The following is a 21,945-nucleotide window of genomic DNA, read 5'->3' as shown; positions in this document are numbered from 1 at the left end:
TATTTTTAGTTATGATATTTAGTCCAAAAAAAATACATTTGAAAAGCATATATGTTTTTTTTTTTGCCAAAAAATTTATATAATTTATAATAAAAACATGAATCAAATAACTAGTTTTATCATATCATGGCATGCCAAATCCCAACAACTGTCTTGGTGATTTTTTCCCCACTTCCATACAATTTAAGTTAAAAACAAACTAAAAAAAAAAGATGTCACACAGTCACAGAATTAAAGTGTCAATGGACTCTCAGGTTGTCTTCAAAATTTCAAATAGCATTCATGTGAATGTTTTAATTTAATTTTTAAAGTTTTTATTTTTATTTTGTACATGTAAGCTTTATCTTATAAATAATATTTATGTTTAAAGTAATATTTTTTATATGTTTGGTCTTGCATAATATTTTTTTTTCTTTTTATTTTATTTATTTAGCTTCACATGTTTTTTTTCTATTTCTATTAATTTTTATTAATTCAATAAATAAATTTAGTAGATACAAACGGACAAATATCTTATTTTACGAGATTAAATATCATGATACATGTTTATGTATTAATTTTATAATTTACTCTCTGAATTTTTTATATAAAAAATCATACCAAAATAGCTTATTTACACATATATATATATATATATATATTTTAAAAAAATATTAGCTGCAACGTAGCACTGGAAGAATATATAGGAAAAATAATAAAATGCTTAACGTTGGAGATGAAAGGGACATCATAAAAGAAAAGGGATCGATTTGAAACTCCAAAGGGAAAGGACAACGACAACCTAGCTTGATAAGTTGATTAGAAAACGAGGACCGCTCTCTTTTCCTTGTGGTCAGCAAGGAAAATCTTGACTTTTTGCTAGCACTTGACGTAGAAGCCAACGGCAAGTGTACTAGAATGCCCCCGTCGAGACGAAAACACCCATGCTAATTGTTCCTGATCTGTTCAAATGGAATAAATAATTCCGGTAATCTACAATTGATGTCGGCACCGATTGTTTAGCAAGCAATGATCACATAGGGCCGCTTCCACTTAGTTGTGTGCTTGTCAGCATCCTGGCTGTTGATTTTTCTCCCCGTGCCATGGGGTGTGTGACAGCTTCTTTTTCTTTTTCTATATTTTTTATTTAAAAAATATTAAATTGATATTTTTTAATATTTTTTTATGATTTTAATATATTAATATTAAAAATTAAAAAAATTAATATCACCATAATTTTACACACAAATCAAGAAACCTAGTTTTAACATTCATGGTCAATAATATTTTTTGTCTAAATAATTAAAAAAATATTTAGAAATATAATAAATATTATTTTCTAAAATAGTTTTCACTTTAAAAATAAAATGGCACCAAAACTGTTGCCAAATTCCTAACTTTTTAATACAAAGTCCAAACTAATGGTAATGGATTCAAGAAAGGCATCCCGTAAAGTGGGTTTAAACTTTAAAGTACAGATTTATGGGAAATTGTCTAAATAAAGAATAAAGGATTGAAAGGCATCTTGCAAAACTTTTGCAATTTGATAATTAAGTGCTGGATATTCAAAATGCATAATGTGTTGTAAATTCAACTGTTTAGTATTATGTATAAAATTAGATGAAACAGATGAATTTTGTTATGCTTGTATAACAAAATTTATTTAAATTTTGGATTCGCCGATCTTTTGCCTTCGTCATTCATTGTTGAAATTTCTTGATTTCAAATGCAGGAACCCAACTGATATATTTATTTAAATTGGGTGAAAAAGCAATTCGCAGCGTGAAGAGATTGAATTGATATATTTATTTAAATTGACATATATATTTGTTTTAGCTAGCAAATATATACAATAAAATAAAAGTTATAAATTGACATGATTGTTTCTCAAAATAATTAATATTAAATTACAATCATGTTCTATGATTAATTCACGATGAAGTTAAGGGTCTTCAAACTCTACACATGATTTTAATTAATTATACTATAAACATGCATCCACGCTTTCCAGAGTATTTTGTTAGTATCATTCATTATTCATACTCCTATATATGCTTGTTCTAAGTCACCGTCAGTACATCCTGCAAGATAGTTATTTGAGAAGATGTTGTTAGATGTGCCTGCTGATAAACCCTGCATTCACTTCCTTGTCCATGTCGTAGTTTGAGCCTTCTTCAAAATTGGAAATCGTGACTTCCATGTTTTGCATAATCGGATGATGATGCTAGTTTTGGTCACCGAAGTAGAGTTTGTGATTAGTGTAATGGGCTCGTGTCTAGTTTAACTAGAGCAGCCAGATGGGCATAATTGAAGTATATGAAAATAGTGTATTGTATTTTTAAGTTATTTAAATTATATATAAATATCTATTTGAATTATATATTTTAAGATGTTTGAATATTTTTATTATTTATTTTAATTGGATTATATTATTTCTTATTATTTGATTATAATTATCAATATACAATTAATTAAAATATTTTACTTATAATTTTATGATCCGAGTTTATATTATACATTTCTTGTTATGTTAAAAAAGCTTTTTTGACAATTTTACCTGTGAGTCTTAGTTTAAGGAGAGTCTTTTATAGTAATAATAATTGTTTTTTAAAGTATTTTTTATTTGAAAATATATTAAAATAATACCTTTTATTTTATTTTTTAAAATTTATTTTTAATATCAACACATCAAAAATAATAAAAAAAAAAAAGAAAGAAGAAGAAGAAGAAGAAGGAGGAGGATTGTATTTTGAAAAGGACAACTACACTGATGGAAAGACTAATTAATAATGAACTAATAAGAAAAGGACACATCATTCAATAAATAACCGTCACTTAGATTTTAAATCTTCCTAAAATCACTAAAAATAGTTTTTAAATGGTCCCCTTCATTCATTTCTGTTGCTATTTATTAGTAAATAAACACATTCGAGATTCCTGAAAAGCACAGGATAAATAAAAGAAAAGCTCAAACTAAAAGAATTAAGATTGAAATAGTTAGAATATATAAGGACTAAAATATAGCTCCTGTCATGTTTCTATAACCAAGGCGTCCGCTCTCCGGCACCTATATTCTTTCCCTTCAAATCATTTCTCTGATGCTCTCACAGTAAACTAACCAAGGATAAATCAGTCTTTTGATTATCCTGTTCTAAAATAATCTATAATCGTCATCATAATAATAATACATAGTAATTAGTGTTGGATCCGAGAAATAGAGAAGAAGGTTTTTTTAAAGGATCAATTTCCTTATCCATGCAAATTCTCTGATAGATTTTTTGTGAAGAAATTATTAGGGTCTGTTTGGTTGTTTTTAGAATCAAAAAGAAAAATGGGGTTTTTTAGTACAATACTAGGTTTCTGTGGATTCGGTGTTGGAATTTCCACGGGTCTTACCATCGGGTACTACCTCTTCATCTACTTCCAACCCTCCGATGTTAAGGTAATACATAATTTTACCATCCCTTAACCTCTTTTCATTTATTGAGGTTTTTTAACTTAAGATGCTTAATTTAAGTTTTTTTTTTCTTCTTAGATATGTTTTTGCTAATGTTTAGTTTTATTGTTGGATTTTTATTTTTTATTTTTTTAGGATCCTGAGGTACGGCCATTAGTAGAGCATGACTCGGAAACTTTGCAACGAATGCTTCCAGAAATACCGCTATGGGTGAAAAATCCGGACCATGATCGCGTAAGTGATTAGCATTCCTGGCTTAAATTAACTGCAATTTGTGTTTTAATGATGTTGCTTATGTTGTTTTTGTGTTTGTAGATTGATTGGCTAAACAGGTTTATTCAATTAATGTGGCCTTACCTTGATAAGGTTTGGTTTGATTTCTATGGCTGATTCTTGTTTTCTTGATAGTTGTTTCTTGATTCTATTGAATTGTTTGGTTCGGTTTTTGACTTTTTTGTGCAGGCCATTTGTAAGACCGCGGAGAATATTGCAAAACCAATAATTGCCGAGCAGATCCCAAAATACAAAATCGATGCGGTTGAGTTTGAAACTCTTACACTAGGCACCCTACCGCCAACCTTTCATGGTGAGCAGGGAGGGAGCCATTTGTTTGGTTTGTTAAGAGAAATTCTGAAGATGCATCCGTTTGTTTTCGCACTTCACATTATAATAAAAGTTACATTATGACGCCCTTTGTGACGAATCTTTAAAATCATGTGAAGGGAAAATAAAATGTGTTTTGAAAACTGACTTTACATTAGGGAGAGGGGTTCCTCTCTTTTAGGTGTAGGCATTTTGACAGTAATGTCCAATCCTGTATAACAGTTATCTAAGGCTGTATGGACTCTGTATTTTTTTCCTATTGAACTTTTATATTATGATCTTGTTAACTATTTTTCTCACCAGGAATGAAAGTTTATGTCACTGATGAGAAGGAGTTGATTATGGAACCATGTATAAAATGGGCTGGAAATCCTAATGTCACTGTTGCTGTTAAAGCGTTTGGGTTGAAAGCAACTGCTCAGGTAATTGGATTCTCCTGTTTTAGAAGGAAATTGTTTTGTAGCTGACTTAGATTTAAGAAATTCTGTTTTATCGTTCTTTCAATAATGGCAGGTGGTTGATTTGCAAGTGTTTGCTTCACCACGCATAACTTTGAAGCCTTTGGTCCCTAGCTTTCCTTGTTTTGCCAACATCTATGTGTCGCTCATGGAGAAGGTTGGTGTTTATTTTTCCCTTGTTGCTCAAACTCATGGATAATTGGATATTTAAACTGTCCTTGTTAGATGGTGGTTTATAATTTTTATTGATGCTTACCTTGCTCTTTTTAAGTTTCCCCAATAACATAGGACCTCTGGTACTTGCTTGGTCCCGATTTATCCTTGTTTATTAGAATCCAAAAGCTTCAGGCTGGCTCAAATTACTCAGCACCTTAGTTTTGTAGAATACTCAACTCTGTGGATTCTCACACTTGAACTCCCATTCCACACCAATTCTTTGGGCTTTACAGCCCTTTTAAGGTGCTTTTACATTTCTGCCTGAATAGGGGCACTAACTCATTAATGCAGATACAGTTTCGAGGGATGATTTGCTTTAATCTTAAGGCACATTTTGAATCTATAATCAAAATTCCTGTACTGATACTGGTGTTGGCATATGGTTTACTGAAATTTGAGGGATGATTTTTATATGAAACTTCTTGCTTGATCCATTGTGATCCATTTTCACCACTTTGAGAGTACATACAAGCCTGGTTCTTATATTATTATTTTCTTGTATTTAATTATTCTGCAGCCACATGTTGACTTTGGGCTCAAGCTCTTGGGGGCTGATTTAATGTCGATACCTGGCCTCTACAGGGTCGTCCAGGTGCAGTATTTGACATTCTATCTTTACATCTCCTTTTCACAGTGAACTGGTTGAGAATGGTATTAAGCATTGCTAACTTAGAGAATCATATTAGGACTGAGTCGGCCATTGGTTATTTGGGTTTTGCATGTGTCTATTTGCTTCAAGTAGAGAATCCTAGATTACCAGCACCCATGTTGAACATTCTTGAGTATTGTGTATTTCGTTCATCTCTTGCCTTGCGGGAATGCATTGATCTAGTTCAACATTTGTCCTCACCTCAACTATGATGGTCTTTTGTGGCTGCTTCATTGCTGTTTATTTTTTGCATCTATTTAATGTAAACTTGTTCTGCTTGTTAGACGGAAAATGGAAACTCTTCCACAAGTTGGCTTTTGTGATGTCAAAATATTTGAAAGCTTTGGTCGCTGAAATGCTAAAAGCAATTAGTTGTCAGTGTTTCGTATCATCTGTTCAAATTTTTATGGTTCGTGATGTTAGTAGTGATAAAATGGTGTTTTGCTGCAGGAGATTATTAAAGATCAGGTTGCCAATATGTATCTATGGCCTAAAACCCTGGAAGTCCCCATCTTAGATCCTGCAAAGTGAGTTTTTGCAATAATTTGAAAACTTTTGTAAGCTATGATGACATAAAATTTGTCAAGAGTCATGATAAATTGTTATGCTAGACTGCCCTCATATTTGACCTATCACATTAAATGAAAAATGCAGAGCCATGAAGAAGCCTGTAGGAATTCTCAGTGTAAAGGTTCTGAGAGCAATGAAGCTGAAGAAGAAAGATCTGATGGGAGCATCAGACCCCTATGTGAAAGTCAAGCTGACCGAAGATAAACTTCCAGCCAAAAAGACCACTGTGAAGCACAAGAACTTGAACCCTGAATGGAACGAGGAATTCAATGTAGTTGTTAAAGATCTAGAATCTCAGGCTCTAGAATTACGTGTTTATGATTGGGAGCAGGTATGGGATTTTCACTCACCTATAAGAAGTTGCACTTTCTGTATTCTATTCTGCATCTCAAACAGTTTATTCTCTTTGCTTAGGTTGGCAAACATGACAAGATGGGTATGAATGTAGTGCCGCTGAAAGAACTTACCCCAGAGGAACCAAAAATTATGACTCTTGAGCTCCTGAAAAACATGGACTTGAACGATCCTCAAAATGAAAAGTCACGTGGGCAACTTATGGTTGAATTGACATATAAACCATTCAAAGAGGACGATGTAAACCTAAGTTTTACAGAACAGGCGGAACAGAAGGCTCCTGAAGGAACCCCTGCTGGTGGAGGTCTGCTTGTTGTTATAGTTCACGAAGCTCAGGATGTTGAAGGAAAGCACCACACTAATCCATATGTGCGACTTCTTTTTAGAGGGGAGGAGAAAAGGACTAAGGTATCTCTTTTTGTGGGTGTAGATTTATATATATAAATAAATTGTTGTGGCCTTTTTTGTTTTCATTTTTATTTCCACATGATATGTTTCAAGAGAACTTCTGAAATTGCAGGATAACCTTGTTGAAATTAATTGTCTAGAACTTTGCTGTGAGTTTTATATTTTAAGTGGTGATGGTTGGTCACATGAAACAAATAGTTATCTTGCCTCTAAATGGAAACCATTGTTTCCTTTGAGCAATGTTCATTGCTTCATGCAAGTTATTATAGAACCAAATTCTTACAGGTCATGGTTAATAGCTTTATCTTTTATTTTTACAGCACGTGAAGAAGAATAGAGATCCAAGATGGGAGGATGAATTCCAATATACGCTGGACAAGCCTCCTGTTAATGAGAAGCTTCACGTGGAAGTCATCAGCACCTCGTCTAGGATTGGCCTGCTGCATCCAAAGGTACACAATACACTGTCTCTTTTAACTTTGTATAACAATAATGAATTATAGAAGTGGATGCTACCGAAGTGATCATTGTCATTTTGTCGGCGAAGATGGTTTTCTTGTGTAGTACCATTTCTACATAAAAAGTACCTGTAGAAGTTAGGGTGTTTTATATGGCTCGATGTCATGACCCGAATTCCGGGCCCATGACCGGCAACGTAGGAGCGATATCACAAAGGTATCCCAGCTACGCTAAGCCTCAAAACATACATTTCATAAAACAAATATATAAAACTTCAAAATTTCTCATCATCATATAAAAATAAAACAAAAGTTCATAATACTTGTTACATTAAATAAAATCAAATCTTTGAAATAAAAATCCAAACTTGAATAAAAGCAACATAATGGTGGAGCTTCTAAGATATCGAATAAAAAAGAATAAGAAGAAAAGCCTCGCAAAAGCAAGCAAGGCATGCCAACAAATAAAGTAGCAAGAACTCTCAATCAAAGGTGAACATAAGCTAAGAACATGAAAATAATATTAGAATAGAGGTGAGTTCAACAAACTCAGTGAGGGAATAACATTTAATATACATTATAAATATTTGTAAGTTATAGGCCATAAATTGTGATATAATAGAAGTATAAGAACTGAAACACACAAACACACACACACAATAAGCATAATAGTAATATGGTAGTGTTATACATGTGAGATATTAGATCATGCCATAGGCTTAGATAATAAACAAAATCCTAAAGTTTTGGTAAAAGACGAGGATTGCGGCCTTAGTAATTGTAAGTGGATTAGTCGCCATAGGTTGATGTCTCTCTCACCAGCTAGGTATATAGACTACAACGTGCATATAGAATAACTACTCTCTGTTAGTATGGAGTTTTTGATAAGTATCTTGATATTCAAACGGAACATATATTCGCATATATGCATATTAAAGCAAACAAATAATATACTAAATATAATTAAATCAACATAATGCGAATACAATTTCAAGAAACCGATGAGCACTCGAAAAATAAATCAACATATAGATATTCAAGAATGTCATCTATTAATCATATAATTAATAGACATAACTTATTTATATTACATGCATGTTAAAATTATCCCATTCACTGGGAAAATGGAGGCAAAAGACAAATAGACGTAGAACTCGAAACTATTGAGGATCACTAGGAGAAAACATCAGTAGAACCTATAACGAATACAAAAAATACTCAAAAACAACTCGAAACAGAGAACATAAAAGATTACAATTCTTATATTAGAGATCAAACATAATTATAAAACCGAAACAAATCCACCCTATCAATCATGAATATTTTCCAAACTGACCAAACCTAAAAAAACCGATCAACCCCCACTATTCGGTCAACCACTCAACCAAAATTGACCAATAGGTCGACCGAAAGTATCAGGCCAACTGGTTGATTGGGATATTAGAATCCCGATTTGTTAGTCTTTCAAAACTGCCGATCTTTAAAATTCAAGTAGTTCCTCAAAAACCTATGATTCCAATCTTCGTATTAGTTTGTTTTTAGCCAAACTAACATCCTAAAACATCTTAAATCATCCAATTATCAAATCAACATATTTAAACATCATAAATTCCCGAAACATTTCTTTAATCCACAAACTATCAAAATCACCCTAGAACATGCTTCTTGTGAATTGATTTAGATTGTCTTTAACCCATGTGTTATCATCCATACAATGATTATTCACACATTCAAAAGCTACTGAAGATATGATGTTTAATCACCGTTCAAAAACAACAAAAAAGGGAGTCACGATTCTTGTTTTTCAAATCCTTTTTAAAACCCAAAAACTTAAGTTTTGATAGAGTTGAATTCTTTAGTATATTTGTGAGAAAAGTTACGGCATTAAAGGAAAAAGAGAAGAAGTTGGCAAAATTCTCTTTAAATACACAGGTTGGGTTCTGGAATTTGGGTTACACTTGAGTTTGGATCTGATGGGTCAAAACTCGGGTCTTACACTCATACCTGGGGAATATAAATCTAGTGAGCACTTCGAACTTGTCTGGCTTGATGATTGCAACTCAATGCTTTGTGGAAGGTAACGGGTCTTCATGCATTCCCATTTTCTAGAAAGAGTAGTCCCTCTAGTTTTTCAAAATGAAAAACAGTCTCTTTAATTTCAAAAATAATTAATTAATCAATTGACCAGTGATCATGCTTTATTTAATATATCTGTGTGCCAAATAATATCTTCATTCTCATCAATCTTTCCATATCCTCTATTCCTTTTTTCTCTATCTCTAAACAGGAAAAAAAAGTGAAAAGGAGCATGAAATGGGTGAAAAGGATAAAATTACAAATAGATGAAAAACGCAGGGACTAATTAATTATTTTTGAAACTAGAGGGTCTATTTAAATCATTTGCATAAATAAAGGGACTAATTTATAATTTACTCTTATAGAAAATACTCTTGGAAAACAAAGGAAGTTATGGGCTGTATTTTGGGTCACAGATTTGTCTTGCATACGTAGTTGTTTCTGAAGGCCGTGTCCTCAAAAGTTTTTCCTGAACCACTTCCTCTATTACACGGCTGAATAAAATCTAAAACTTCCTAGCTAAGAAGATGATCCATCCATAGATGAATTTGAGTTAAAAAATGAATCACGGAATGCAGTTGTTGTGGTTACAAGTCAGTGATGGCTTGTAGATAAATTTTTAGCATACAAAGGAGGCTTTATTGAAATGACGAATTTCATGTTGTTTCTTTGTTCTTTAATCAGGAATCACTTGGTTACGTGGATATCAATCTCACAGATGTTGTTAATAACAGAAGAACCAACGGAAAGTATCACCTTATAGACTCGAAGAATGGACAGATTCAAATAGAGTTGCAGTGGAGACCAGCTTCATAAGCCTGTTGATTGTACTCTCTCTCTCTCTCTCTCTCAAGCCTGGAGATTCAGACTCTGCGTTAAATTTAGGACAGTGTGTGTGACAGGAGGAATGTGTTGTTTCAACAAAATTCTCTACCTTGCTTCCCTAATTAAACAAAAAAAAGGTTTGTACGTGAATTCATTGCCAGTCATTGGCAGATTGGTGGTGTATTTAAAAGCCCTGAAATATGTTTCAAGAAGAAAATGAGAAGTGGAAAAATGATTTCAGGGTAGAAACAAAAATAAGAGAAGAGTGTGTTTGATAATGTTGTGTGAGGTATTTTTTAAATGTGTTTTATTTAAAAATATATTAAAATGATTCTTATTGTCTAATTTTTTTTTTATTTTTATCAGAAGCATGTTAAAACTTTTAGAAGCTTAATTTGATGTAATTTTATATCAAGTATATTTTTAAAATGTATCCAAGCATAAGTTGGAATGAGCCTTAAAATAGGGAATAAGGAGAGAAGATCCACTTAAAATGAATACAATGACTGAAAATGAATGTTGGCATTTTAAGTGTTTGTTTAGGGTTGATGGACGTTGTGGTTTTAAAAATATATAATTTTTTAATATTTTTAAAATTAATCTTGGAAATCAAAATATCAATTTTTTAAAATATGTATTTTTTAAATAATGATAAAGCTTGAAATCGAAGGAGAGCGACGGAGGGACACAATCATAACACATATCGAGGTATATTTTTATGATCATGTGATGAGTACAAAACCAGCTAAAAAATAAAGCTCGCTTTTTATTACCCCTTTAATCAAACTAATACATAATGTAATTACAAAGAAAATCTTATATCATATGTTATAATTGAAAATGAAATTTTCAAATGAAATGAAATGAAATGAAATGAAATTAATCATAAATGATAACTTGAAAAAAACATTGCATACAGAGTAAGGGGAGCTTCAATTATTTTAAACAGATAACTTGACTTGATATATTTTGTTACTCATTAATGAAAGTTCTTTAGAAACATTATCTTAAGCAACACAGAAAAATTTAATAGACCTGAGAAAGAATTTCAGTCTACAATACTTCATTATGCCATATTAGGTTTGATTATTATTAAAAATCTATAGTATAAAACCGATTATTCTTGCTTACATTGACAAATCGAGAAAATTTAATGACCAATATGTAATCTTGCATCAAATCCAAATATTAAAAGGAAATTCAGAAAAAAAGAAAAAACAAGCTAAAAGAAAAAAAAAAGTATCCTTGAAGATTATGTTAAGATGTAATGATCATGATAATTATTATCATGCTGGTCATTTACATTTTAATAATTAATAATTAAATCTAATTGTTTATAAATCAAATATAAGCAAGTACGAAGGCCAATCAGCAACGTGGTCATTTATAAAATTTTAATAAATACCAAGTAAGAGTAATTTAGATCCAGTACAATTAAGATCATCCGTTATAATCAGAAACCCAGTCCATTTCTAGGCTCCAAGTCAATGGGCTTAGACCCAATAAATTATCACCGGCCAGGCCGGATTCGAAAATTCGAGAGTAGTTGAAAAAAACCTCCCATCGAAAGAAATGGTCTTCACTTGCCAAGTCAAGAAAAAGCACCGACCTCTAAATACCTGCCACGTAGCAATTTCAACAAGATCCCCGCTAATCCCTCTACACCGAATCATAACTCGCCAGTTATCCGAAATTCAAAGCTCCTATTTCATTTCAGTGGCCGTTCCAGTTATCCTCAATATCCCCTTCTTATTCTTCTTCTTCAAGTCAGTTAGAGTGAGAGAGAGAGAGAGAGAGTTTCAATGGCGCTACCGGTCGTTGACACAGAGTACCTGAAAGAGATCGAAAAAGCACGTCGCGATCTCCGTGCTCTCATCGCTTACAAAAACTGCGGTCCTATCATGCTCCGCTTAGCGTAACCAACTAACTAGCTTTCTCATTGCTTACTCCCTCTCTCTGTTTGAATCTTTCTGTTTTGATTTTTTTTTCGGTGAAGGTGGCATGATGCAGGAACGTATGACAAGAACACGAAAACAGGAGGTGCTAATGGTTCGATAAGGAACGAAGAGGAGTGCTCTCATGGTTCTAATAATGGCTTGAAAATCGCTATCGATTTTTGCGGTTAGTTTCTTACTTGCTTTCCACTTAAATTTCACATATATTTTTGTTGATTTTGATTTTTTGAGTTTTTTTCAGAGGAAGTGAAGGTGAAACATCCGAAGATTACTTATGCAGATTTGTATCAGGTGATCTATTTCACTCCAGTAGTGTTTGATTAATTAATACTGCATATAATTAAATAAATGGTTAATTAATACTGTTTATTATTCTCCATCTATATGTCTATTTAATTTGTTGTTTCAGTGTTGGTAGCTAATAATTATACTGATAATCAAAGCCTAAACTGATTTTCTTGTCAAAAAGTAACAGTATGTAGAGATATAATTGAAAAACTTGAGTAAATGAAGTAGCGATTATCCGCGTGGGTGAGTGGAGGAGGCGGAACATTCCTTGGTAAATCTAACCTTATGGTTTTTGGATGAAGATAGAAATTCTAAGGACATTACCGCCACTGACAGGACTGAATCACAAGCGGAAGTTCTAAAAATGTGTCTTGTCTGACCTGTCTAGTCAATCTTCACAAGAAATGTGAGTGAATGGCGATGGAATGATGATTCCTAGTCATGGAAGTATAGCACAAGGTGGTTCCTGTTCTGTTTTCATCCATGTTGGTATTGAGTGCTCACAAATATAGATACCTGACCGTGTTTTTCTAATTCATGATTAGGTTTCTAAATTTTACGGGGAAGAATTTGGAGAGATAGTCTTTTAGCATATTACTGTAGCAATTCAGTTGGACTTTGTTAAGCATGCTGGGAGTTGGGCAATATTAGATGCACTATCATGGTTTTGCTGTTCTGTTCCTTGGCATGATACACAAAATATTTGCAAAATTATGAACAGACCAGCATGCCATAACTCCATGATTGCTGCATCAGTTAGTACATTAAGCTTAACATGCGAGTAATTGATATATAATGAGTGGTGGATTTTAATGTAAAATGTTTGAATATCCAAGTACAATTGCTGGGTTTTAAAATATAAGGAGCAACTGACTCATATTCAACTACTTGCATGTTCAGCTAGCAGGTGTTGTTGCAGTCGAGGTCACTGGAGGTCCGACCATTGATTTTGTTCCTGGTAGAAGGGTATGTGATTGAAGCATTTCTTGAAGATGCAGGTGATTATCAATTTATAACATTGCTGACTATATGTTCATTTTCTTAGGATTCAAATACTTGTCCCAAGGAAGGGCGACTTCCAAATGCCAAACTAGGTATTTTCAGTATTTTAATTACTCTAGAAACTTCTTTAGTTTAATTCAGGGGTTGGAAGTTCTTAAATTGTGGTTAGCTTTCTTTTAATGTATGAACTGAGCTAAACCTGGTCTAAAGGGAAAGGTGGAATTATGTGTTCTGGGATTTGTGTCTTTGTGATGCTGTAAATAAACTTATTTATAGTGTGTTTACAGCATCGATGAATCTAATAGTTGAGGGTATTGTGTTGTATGGGACTGACATGCAGTAGATTGGAATTACGTGTTTTGGGATTTGTGTCTTTGTGATGCTGTAAATAAACTCATTTATTGTGTGTTTACAGCATTGATGAATCTAATAGTTGAGGGTATTGTGTTGTATGGGACTGACGTGCAGTAGATTGGATTCTCTAGATATAATTTTTCATTGAATTTATCTGTCTTCTAGTAGTCTTCTCAGTAGATTGAATTGCCATTTCAACAATTTAGTTTTCCAGTTTCTGAGAATTCATTTTCCATGTGGACCCAAAAGCTCTTTCCATAACATGAGGTGTTGTGTTGAACATCAGGTGAAGTTTTAGTCAGGATTGTAAATTGTTATGGTGTTCAGCTAAGAAGCAGAACTGCGACACAAAACGCAGAGCAAGTTTTTCTTGATTTAATGCATTTCTTTACTCTAATAAGCTTTGTGCATGAAATTGACACGCTAGATTTTTAGGCAAGATTATTTGTAGGTGAATCACTTATAATTGCATGTTTGTTTGAAACAGAACCTTTTGTATGCTAATTCTTCCGCCTTTTCTGTACTAGTTTTTGTTGACTAATTCATTGCATTATGTTAGAGTTCTGTCTCATAAAATCACTCCTAAATCCATAGATTTCTACATTGAATAGATGGTTTAATGTGGAGGAAAGTCAAGTTCTCATATCTCAGTTCAAGTGATGATCTTTACTTTTGCAGGTTCTGCTCATAGAGCAGTCATGCTAACCTGTTCTTTCTTCTCACATCATGCATATATTTGTGCTGATTTCTGTGTAATAATGATATGTTGAAGTTGTAATTTGCAGCTGTTCTATGACTGTAAATAATTGTTGTTTGATCTTCACATGGCTGTTTATTTAGACTATCAGTTTAGGGGAAGTTAATCACTGATGAATATTTATCCAGGGCTTAGAAGTTTCATGGGGACCATTTCACATTTTTAGACAGTTCCATATTTATGATCTTTGTTTGTTGTCCTTTGGAATCTGTTACCATGAAGTTTTATAAAAGTACCTGTTGGTTGGCTATGCCCTGTTGAGCGTTCATATGTTTAAATAGAGCACTTTGAAAGAACTTGTATTTTCACATTTCATTTCTGAAATATGGCAGGTTCACCACATTTGAGGGACATCTTCTATCGGATGGGCCTGTCTGATAAAGATATCGTGGCACTTTCTGGAGGTCATACCTTGGTAATTCTCTAGAACTGTTTCTGACTTTCAATGTAAATCATATAGACCGCAGATGCACAAATTTGTAATTCTTTTTCTGGCTATGATTCTATTTAGGGAAGAGCACATCCAGAGAGATCAGGTTTTGATGGCCCCTGGACTCAGGAACCTCTAAAGTTTGATAACTCATACTTTGTGTAAGTTTTAATGCAAGCTCAGCATGCTACCATGTTTCGTTGTGTAGAAATTATGAAATTAATCAATCTTTTACGCACTGTTGATACTAGGGAATTATTGAAAGGGCAGACAGAGGGGTTGTTGAAACTTCCAACAGACAATGCTTTATTGGATGACCCGGACTTTCGTCCTTATGTTGAGCTGTATGCTAAGGTAATGTGGGCTTTCGTTTCGACCAAATGACTTGTTTCATGAATGGGTCATCATAACTTTTCCTATCGCCTTGTAACCTGAGTTGATTTTTCCATGCAGGTTGGGTCTGGATAAAAATATTGGCTTGACCTTCTTGAAACCTGATTTTATTCTTTTTCATTGCCTTTTGATAGTTCCTTTTCAAATGATCCCAAGTATTTCTTTTTGAACAACAATAATTAAATAGTCCAGGGTTAGCTTGTACCCTAATCTAATCTTACCCTAAATTGGGCCTCATGTGGCCCTTTTCGAGCTTCTGTTAAGGGTTCTTATGGCCTACCTTACGATTGGGAATCGCAAGGGTAAATAAATGCCTTGATTTGCACCTCGATCTAGAATCATTAATAAAGAATACCCAACGTTCAGATTGGTGTCGCAGTTAGATTCATAGTGTGGGATGACTTGTGATGTGGTTTATTTCTGTTGCTTCACCTTGGCGATCTAAGTTATCTGATATCTCTTTTCTTCAATTTTTGTTGCTTCTCAGGATGAAGAAGCATTCTTTAGAGACTACGCTGCCTCGCATAAGAAGCTATCAGAACTGGGGTTCACCCCAAGGTCCTCTGTAGTCAAGGTAAAGGACAGCACTGTACTAGCACAAAGTGCAGTTGGAGTAGCAGTTGCGGCAGCTGTTGTGATCCTCGGCTATTTATATGAAGTTCGCAAAAAAATGAATTAGACATTGCCTGACCTTCTATGTATTGTTATTTTCTCTTAATAAATCTGTGGCAATTTACTTAAGTTTTACAGCCCACGAGCTGAATTCTCAGTATTTGTACCCAATAATAGCAAAAAACTCACACTTTACTCAATACAACCAAATCCCATTTCATTGCAAAGTCAATATCAAAATGCATGTATGGCAAATGATTTTCTTGAGAATAATATCTTTGATCAATTTGCTGACAGTTTTGTGCTGGAAAGTAACATCTTATTAACAGGATGATGTCTCTTACATTAAAGACTTTGGTAAGAAGGATTAGGTGCGTGCCCATACTTCTTTTGATACTTTCTTTCTTATCTTTAATAGTGAATCTAACTTTTTCAATGCAGTTGGTTTAAATGTTCATTTCAAACGATAAGCAGTAGATAGGAAGAGCTGGGTGTGTGGCTATAGTAAAATTGCATATATCATGTGTCATTGTTCATACTTCATATCAAGATAGATATTTTAATGCTTTCATGAATTGCGGGAGTCTATCTATCATCTCCATTTCCACTTTCCACATTAGATCAAGTAAACGACAAATAAAAAAATCTTTGAATCTGAACTTTAATCATGATTGGATAAACCTTATTTCTTGATTCCCTCATAATTCTCTTCTTCATTGGGCTGCTTGAGGGGTCTAATGACCTGAGACGAAACTTGGTTATCTAAACAGTGTTTTCATTGTTACGGAGCACAGGTTATGGATACACAAATGGAAGTGGGCTCATTTCCTACCTTCCCAGTTCCCATCTTGGATTCAAATTCATCGGTAGGTCATGAGATAAAAAAGTTTTTCATGAATGCACCAGTTCTGGCCTGGATGGTTTGCCTAGCATCGGATCAGAAAGATAACCTTTTCTTTTAATAACTAAACAGTTGCATTTTTTTACAGCTTAACACACCCTTTTACGGTGAATAGCTTGCTACTTGTACGTGAAGAAAACAGGGTTGGGTTTTGCTTCCATGACATTGAACAGAGATCCCTTCTTGTGAGAGGAATCAAGGTAGGAAGAGGAATCAGGGAGGATCCTAATTACTGTTGCAAATAGATCTCTCCTTGTGTCCTCTATTGCGGTGATTATCCCATGACCCCTGTATTTGCTATTCTACTACAGGACTTCTTTCCCAATTTGTGGTGCTTACAGATCCTGGTTTGCACGGAACAGGATTACCCTAAATAAAAGTGGGACTTCGTTAGGATGGGTGTAGAAGATCTGATTGGTTCTTTTCTCTATCAATAATGTAACCAAAAAATAAAAGGGCATTAATTTGGTTTGGAGAAGGCATAGTTTAAGGCTCTATCCTAATTGGGGGTCATGGAAAGCTGACCTTTGTGCTAAGGTTAAGGAGTCTCACACGGGAAGGGCTGCCAAAGACGGTAGGTGAAGAGTTTTTAGGACTGTCCCACAAGTCTTGTTCATTACCTTAGCACATGACATTCACGTGTTTGCTTTGCTGGATATCACCACTCATTCTAGATTCCCGACACTATGAAGCCTTCTCTGCAAGTACTAAGTCCTGAAAAAACCAATCGTACCTAATTATAAACTCGATTCATTTTCTGCCTTCTATTTTTTCTCTCTTTTTGGGCAGTCATTTGCTCTTGTGTGCAACTAGAAGAGAAGACGAGTAGGGATAGACACATTTGTGCCACCCAACAGTGTACAATAACCTACCTGATAGTGGTGATGAGTTTCTATCTGATTGGAACAACAGAAACACGAGTAATTTATGCATAAAAAAGAAATGCATCTAGTATTTGTATATGTTGGAAGAGCAAATTTTTTTTTGGTTAAGAATATCCCTCTCTACCTTCCTCCATTATTTTTTGAGATCGTAATTAGTAATGTAGCAACAACTTGTCCTTGTTGTATGATTAATTTCTGACAGCTACATGGATAACCTTAGGTGGGCTATGTGAAAAAAATTAACAAAAGGGGTGGGGGAGTTTTTTGTGGGAATAAAATCATGAAAAGTTTCAACATCCAAGTGAGGCCAGGGCAGGACTACTTGTGAGGACGGTTAGAAAGGGTGAAAAAGTAGGTGGAATACACACAGATAATTTTTACACAAGTGGACATCCATCCATCCATCCATCCATCTCTCTCACTCCCTTTGACAACCACTCCTGCCCATGATTCTTAACCCTTAAAAATCCACCTGGATTTCATGATGAGGGAGGGAGAGAGAGACTGTGTGGTGGTGGGTAACAAATAGTATGCAAAATGGAGGGGAGATAATATCAACAAAAAGGTGAATCAACCTTCCCAGTTCCCATCTCTAAGCCTACCCTTGTTGCCTAAACTTGCACCACAAGGTTAGGGAAAGAGAAAAGAAAAAAGTGGAAGGTGAACCAAAGCACACATACACAACCACAACCACACTCTTATCTTTTTTCCTATTCTTCCCTTTTCTTTCATCATCTTCCCTTGAACCCAACCTCCAACTTTTCTAGAAACCCTCTCTCTCTCTCTCTCTCTCTCTCTCTCTCATGCATGATAGTGTAGTGTAGTGTACCAATAGAATAAAGAACCACAACTACCATCTGCACACTTATAAACACAAGAATATCTCATGAACTGCCAAACCACTATAGCATTTCTTTTCAAAATACCAATCACAACTAACTTACTAGCGTAGCAAAACTATGATTTACATCCCCTGAAAACAATTAACCTAACTTGACCCCTTTAAACGTAACATAGTCTCGAGACTTGCTTCTATAACAATGAGCTAAAATCAAATCAATATTTACTCATTTAAGTAGTGGATTTTTTTTTAATGGATTTTGAGTTTTTAAAAAACTTAATCATTGAGCTTTGGAAACAGTCCAAACCAAAATTATCAAATTCGAAATTCATTTGTTCACTCACATATGAATAGAAGTGAATTCTTTATTGATAAGTATCAAGTTTTTTATATGAGTTTATCCATTAATTTAATTTGGTATTTGAGATATTTGATTAATTTTTTAATTATAATAATTTGATTTATTTATCCCTGAAGAGATGACTCGTTGATCATTCTTGATATCTATAAAAGATTCTTTTCTATGTATTTGGGGATTATTCTATGAATAAGAGGAAAAAAAATTATTTTTTTTAAAAAAATCCTAAAATACATATTCCTTTTTTTTTTGGAGAAAAATTGAATCATATCCCCCCTCTTTTATATCCCCTCCTCCAAACTCTTTATTAAAAGAGAAATGGTTAAAACATCAATGAGATATCTATAATTTTTTAGAACAAAATACCACTAACTTATCAAAATAAAATATCTTTGAGATTAAAAAAATACGAACTCAACGCTTGATTAAGCTTAAAATAAATGAGTTATCACCTTCTTTTTTATTATTATTTTTTAAAAACAGATCCAAATAACAACAATAAATACTGATTCATTACTTGCAAGTAACGATTATAATTATTTTTTACAGAAGAAGAAGAAGATGAAGAATGATGTAACCAATATTTTAATTGCAAGATAAATTGGATAATCAAGAGTCATGGAAGCAAGGTTATTGGTCATAGAAAAGGTACGAAACTGGACCTTGCTACAGATCCACGCCCTCACTGGTGTCAGTTCCAACAGCAATAAGGATATAAATATAAGGGGTGTCCGTGAATTCTGGTACATGTGTTGTCTAGTGAGTTGGGGAAGATTTGAGAGGCAACTGAACTTCGATAATCAAGAGTTTTCCGGAGTTTAAGTGGGTATTGGAAGGCTGATAAAAATAATATTTTAAAGTGTATTTTTATTTAAAAATATATTAAAATCATATATATTTTTTATTTTTAAAATTTTATTTTTAATATAGCATATCAAAACAATAATAAAAAAACTAACTTTAAAAATAAAATTAAAAAAATAACGGAACCGCGGTTATGATTCCGCACTTTGTCTTGCCTATAATAAATATAAACTTACTTTACACCTAACTGAAGGTTACCTAGAGTTTAATGTTCTATATTTGATGCTAGTATCATCAAGTAGTATTATCAAGAGAGATACCACCAGCCACTCCCTCAAACCTGTCTCACCAACTCACATCTAGAAGCAATTAGGGCCACTTCCCTCTCTCCCTCCCTCTCCCTCTCCCTCTCCCTCTCCCTCCCTCTCTCTCTCTCTCTCTCACACACACACACACACACACACACACACACACACAAAGAGTCAAATGCCTATAAAATCACTTCTCAAGTGATCTCAAGGGCCGGCCTTAATGTTCTAGCAACAAGAAGAAGAGGGAAGGCCTCCATTTCTACCACAACAGCACCGCACGCCCGTCAAAAAAAGAAAAGACGCACCAAAAACTTTGAGGTTACCATTCCTACTTGTAAGTCCTACTGAAATGGGAAGGTCTCCTTGCTGTGAAAAAGCTCATACAAACAAAGGCGCATGGACCAAGGAAGAAGATGATCGCCTTGTTGCTTACATTAGAACCCACGGTGAAGGTTGCTGGCGTTCACTTCCTAAAGCTGCTGGCCTTCTAAGATGTGGCAAGAGCTGCAGACTTCGTTGGATCAACTATTTAAGACCCGACCTTAAACGTGGCAATTTTACTGAAGAAGAAGATGAGCTCATTATCAAACTCCATAGTCTCCTCGGCAACAAGTAAGCCTAGCTGAGTAATAATTGAAAAAACTAACCCTTTATGCTAAGGTTGAATATTAATTTTATGCTAATGGTGTCTGCTATCTTTGTTGTAGATGGTCACTTATAGCGGGAAGATTACCAGGGAGAACAGATAATGAGATAAAGAATTATTGGAACACACACATAAGAAGGAAGCTCTTGAATAGAGGCATAGATCCTGCGACTCATAGGCCACTCAATGAACCAGCCCAAGAAGCTTCAACAACAATATCTTTCAGCACTACTACCTCAGTTAAGGAAGAGTCGTTGAGTTCTGTTAAAGAGGAAAGTAATAAGGAGAAGATAATTAGCGCAGCTGCTTTTATATGCAAAGAAGAGAAAACCCCAGTTCAAGAAAGGTGTCCAGACTTGAATCTTGAACTTAGAATTAGCCTTCCTTGCCAGAACCAGCCTGATCGTCACCAGGCATTCAAAACTGGAGGAAGTACGAGTCTTTGTTTTGCTTGCAGCTTGGGGCTACAAAACAGCAAGGACTGCAGTTGCAGTGTCATTTTGGGTACTATTGGAAGCAGCAGTAGTGCTGGCTCCAAGACTGGCTATGACTTCTTAGGGATGAAAAGTGGTGTCTTGGATTATAGAGGTTTGGAGATGAAATGATTAAAGATACTTGGAGCTAATTAATGTTGATGTTGTAGTTGAAAAAGAACGGAGAGAAATGATAAAAGGGATTGCTATTAGATTGAAAATCTCTTAAATTAATCTCTAATCTTTTATTTTTCCTAATTAATCTCTAATTTGTATGAATACACTATTTGTACAGTTTAGGGATCATTATAATTGGTGAATGTTTTCCACTCATCGAGATATTACTTGCTTTTGACATGTTCATGATTTCGTTTCTTTTCTCGGTTCTCCTTCTCTTTTTCCGGGAAAGTTGGCCTATGTCAGATGTTCAAAAGGTTCATGTTGTTAGTCGTTGCTATTTGCTGCCAGCAGGCAAGGATATTCTGAAAGTTTATCATGCCCGCTACTCTGATCAATTTTTTATGATTTTTTTTTTCTTTTCCGATTTAGATTCTTTTTTCGGGCTTTGTCTTTATTGGAAAAGTTTGATTTTCTTTTGTAGAAAATGGATAAGCTGTGAGTGGAGGAGACATGAGGAGGATGGGAGTGGTTGGTAACCCATCTTTTATATTGTAATATAAGCACAGAAACCCTACTCTATATATAAAAAAAAAAAAAAAAAAGGTGTGGAGGAACCATCAACTGTCCGTAGTACCACCCAGTTCTACCAACCTAACATTTGATTATCTAAGCCCCATGACCCAACCAGCTGCACTGCACAATTGAATACGGATCAAACCCTAACCGGCTAACCCTAACCCTAACAATGGTTTCTGTTTAATTC

General features: G+C 34.2%; 3 protein-coding genes across 3 annotated transcripts; all 3 read left to right on the top strand.

Moving 5' to 3' along the window:
• The first annotated feature begins 3,054 nt into the window (after positions 1 to 3,054).
• On the top strand, positions 3,055 to 10,413 carry LOC118040458 (synaptotagmin-1). The gene is made up of 12 exons (XM_035047410.2): positions 3,055 to 3,421; positions 3,572 to 3,670; positions 3,752 to 3,802; positions 3,899 to 4,022; positions 4,343 to 4,461; positions 4,553 to 4,654; positions 5,231 to 5,305; positions 5,813 to 5,889; positions 6,017 to 6,263; positions 6,347 to 6,694; positions 7,015 to 7,146; positions 9,913 to 10,413. The coding sequence occupies exons 1-12, from the start codon at positions 3,311 to 3,313 to the stop codon at positions 10,042 to 10,044; spliced, it is 1,617 nt and encodes a 538-aa protein (XP_034903301.1). The 5' UTR covers positions 3,055 to 3,310; the 3' UTR covers positions 10,045 to 10,413.
• Positions 10,414 to 11,776: 1,363 nt separating this feature from the next.
• Positions 11,777 to 16,071, top strand: LOC118040460 (L-ascorbate peroxidase 3). Its single transcript, XM_035047411.2, has 9 exons — positions 11,777 to 11,968; positions 12,050 to 12,174; positions 12,250 to 12,299; positions 13,197 to 13,262; positions 13,342 to 13,390; positions 14,742 to 14,824; positions 14,921 to 15,000; positions 15,091 to 15,193; positions 15,720 to 16,071. Exons 1-9 carry the CDS (start codon positions 11,856 to 11,858, stop codon positions 15,909 to 15,911), a joined length of 861 nt encoding a protein of 286 aa, XP_034903302.1. The 5' UTR covers positions 11,777 to 11,855; the 3' UTR covers positions 15,912 to 16,071.
• Positions 16,072 to 20,046: 3,975 nt separating this feature from the next.
• LOC118040461 (myb-related protein 308) lies at positions 20,047 to 21,395 on the top strand. The gene is made up of 2 exons (XM_035047412.2): positions 20,047 to 20,555; positions 20,651 to 21,395. The coding sequence occupies exons 1-2, from the start codon at positions 20,293 to 20,295 to the stop codon at positions 21,192 to 21,194; spliced, it is 807 nt and encodes a 268-aa protein (XP_034903303.1). The 5' UTR covers positions 20,047 to 20,292; the 3' UTR covers positions 21,195 to 21,395.
• The last annotated feature ends 550 nt before the right edge of the window (positions 21,396 to 21,945 follow it).

The sequence above is a fragment of the Populus alba genome, chromosome 4 (assembly GCF_005239225.2).
Source record: "Populus alba chromosome 4, ASM523922v2, whole genome shotgun sequence".
Classification (NCBI taxonomy): domain Eukaryota; kingdom Viridiplantae; phylum Streptophyta; class Magnoliopsida; order Malpighiales; family Salicaceae; genus Populus; species Populus alba.
The sequence above is the reverse complement of the archived record's forward strand: the minus strand, read 5'-3'. Positions and strand labels throughout refer to the sequence as shown.

Bases quoted from the DNA above. Each gene is read 5' to 3' on its own strand.
- LOC118040461 (XM_035047412.2), top strand. From the start codon at position 20,293: ATGGGAAGGTCTCCTTGCTGTGAAAAAGCTCATACAAACAAAGGCGCA. The intron at 20,556-20,650 runs GTAAGCCTAGCT...TCTTTGTTGTAG, and splicing joins CATAGTCTCCTCGGCAACAA to ATGGTCACTTATAGCGGGAA.
- LOC118040460 (XM_035047411.2), top strand. From the start codon at position 11,856: ATGGCGCTACCGGTCGTTGACACAGAGTACCTGAAAGAGATCGAAAAA. The intron at 12,175-12,249 runs GTTAGTTTCTTA...AGTTTTTTTCAG, and splicing joins AATCGCTATCGATTTTTGCG to AGGAAGTGAAGGTGAAACAT. The intron at 15,194-15,719 runs GTAATGTGGGCT...GTTGCTTCTCAG, and splicing joins ATGTTGAGCTGTATGCTAAG to GATGAAGAAGCATTCTTTAG.
- LOC118040458 (XM_035047410.2), top strand. From the start codon at position 3,311: ATGGGGTTTTTTAGTACAATACTAGGTTTCTGTGGATTCGGTGTTGGA. The intron at 3,671-3,751 runs GTAAGTGATTAG...TTGTGTTTGTAG, and splicing joins AAAATCCGGACCATGATCGC to ATTGATTGGCTAAACAGGTT. The intron at 7,147-9,912 runs GTACACAATACA...TTCTTTAATCAG, and splicing joins TTGGCCTGCTGCATCCAAAG to GAATCACTTGGTTACGTGGA.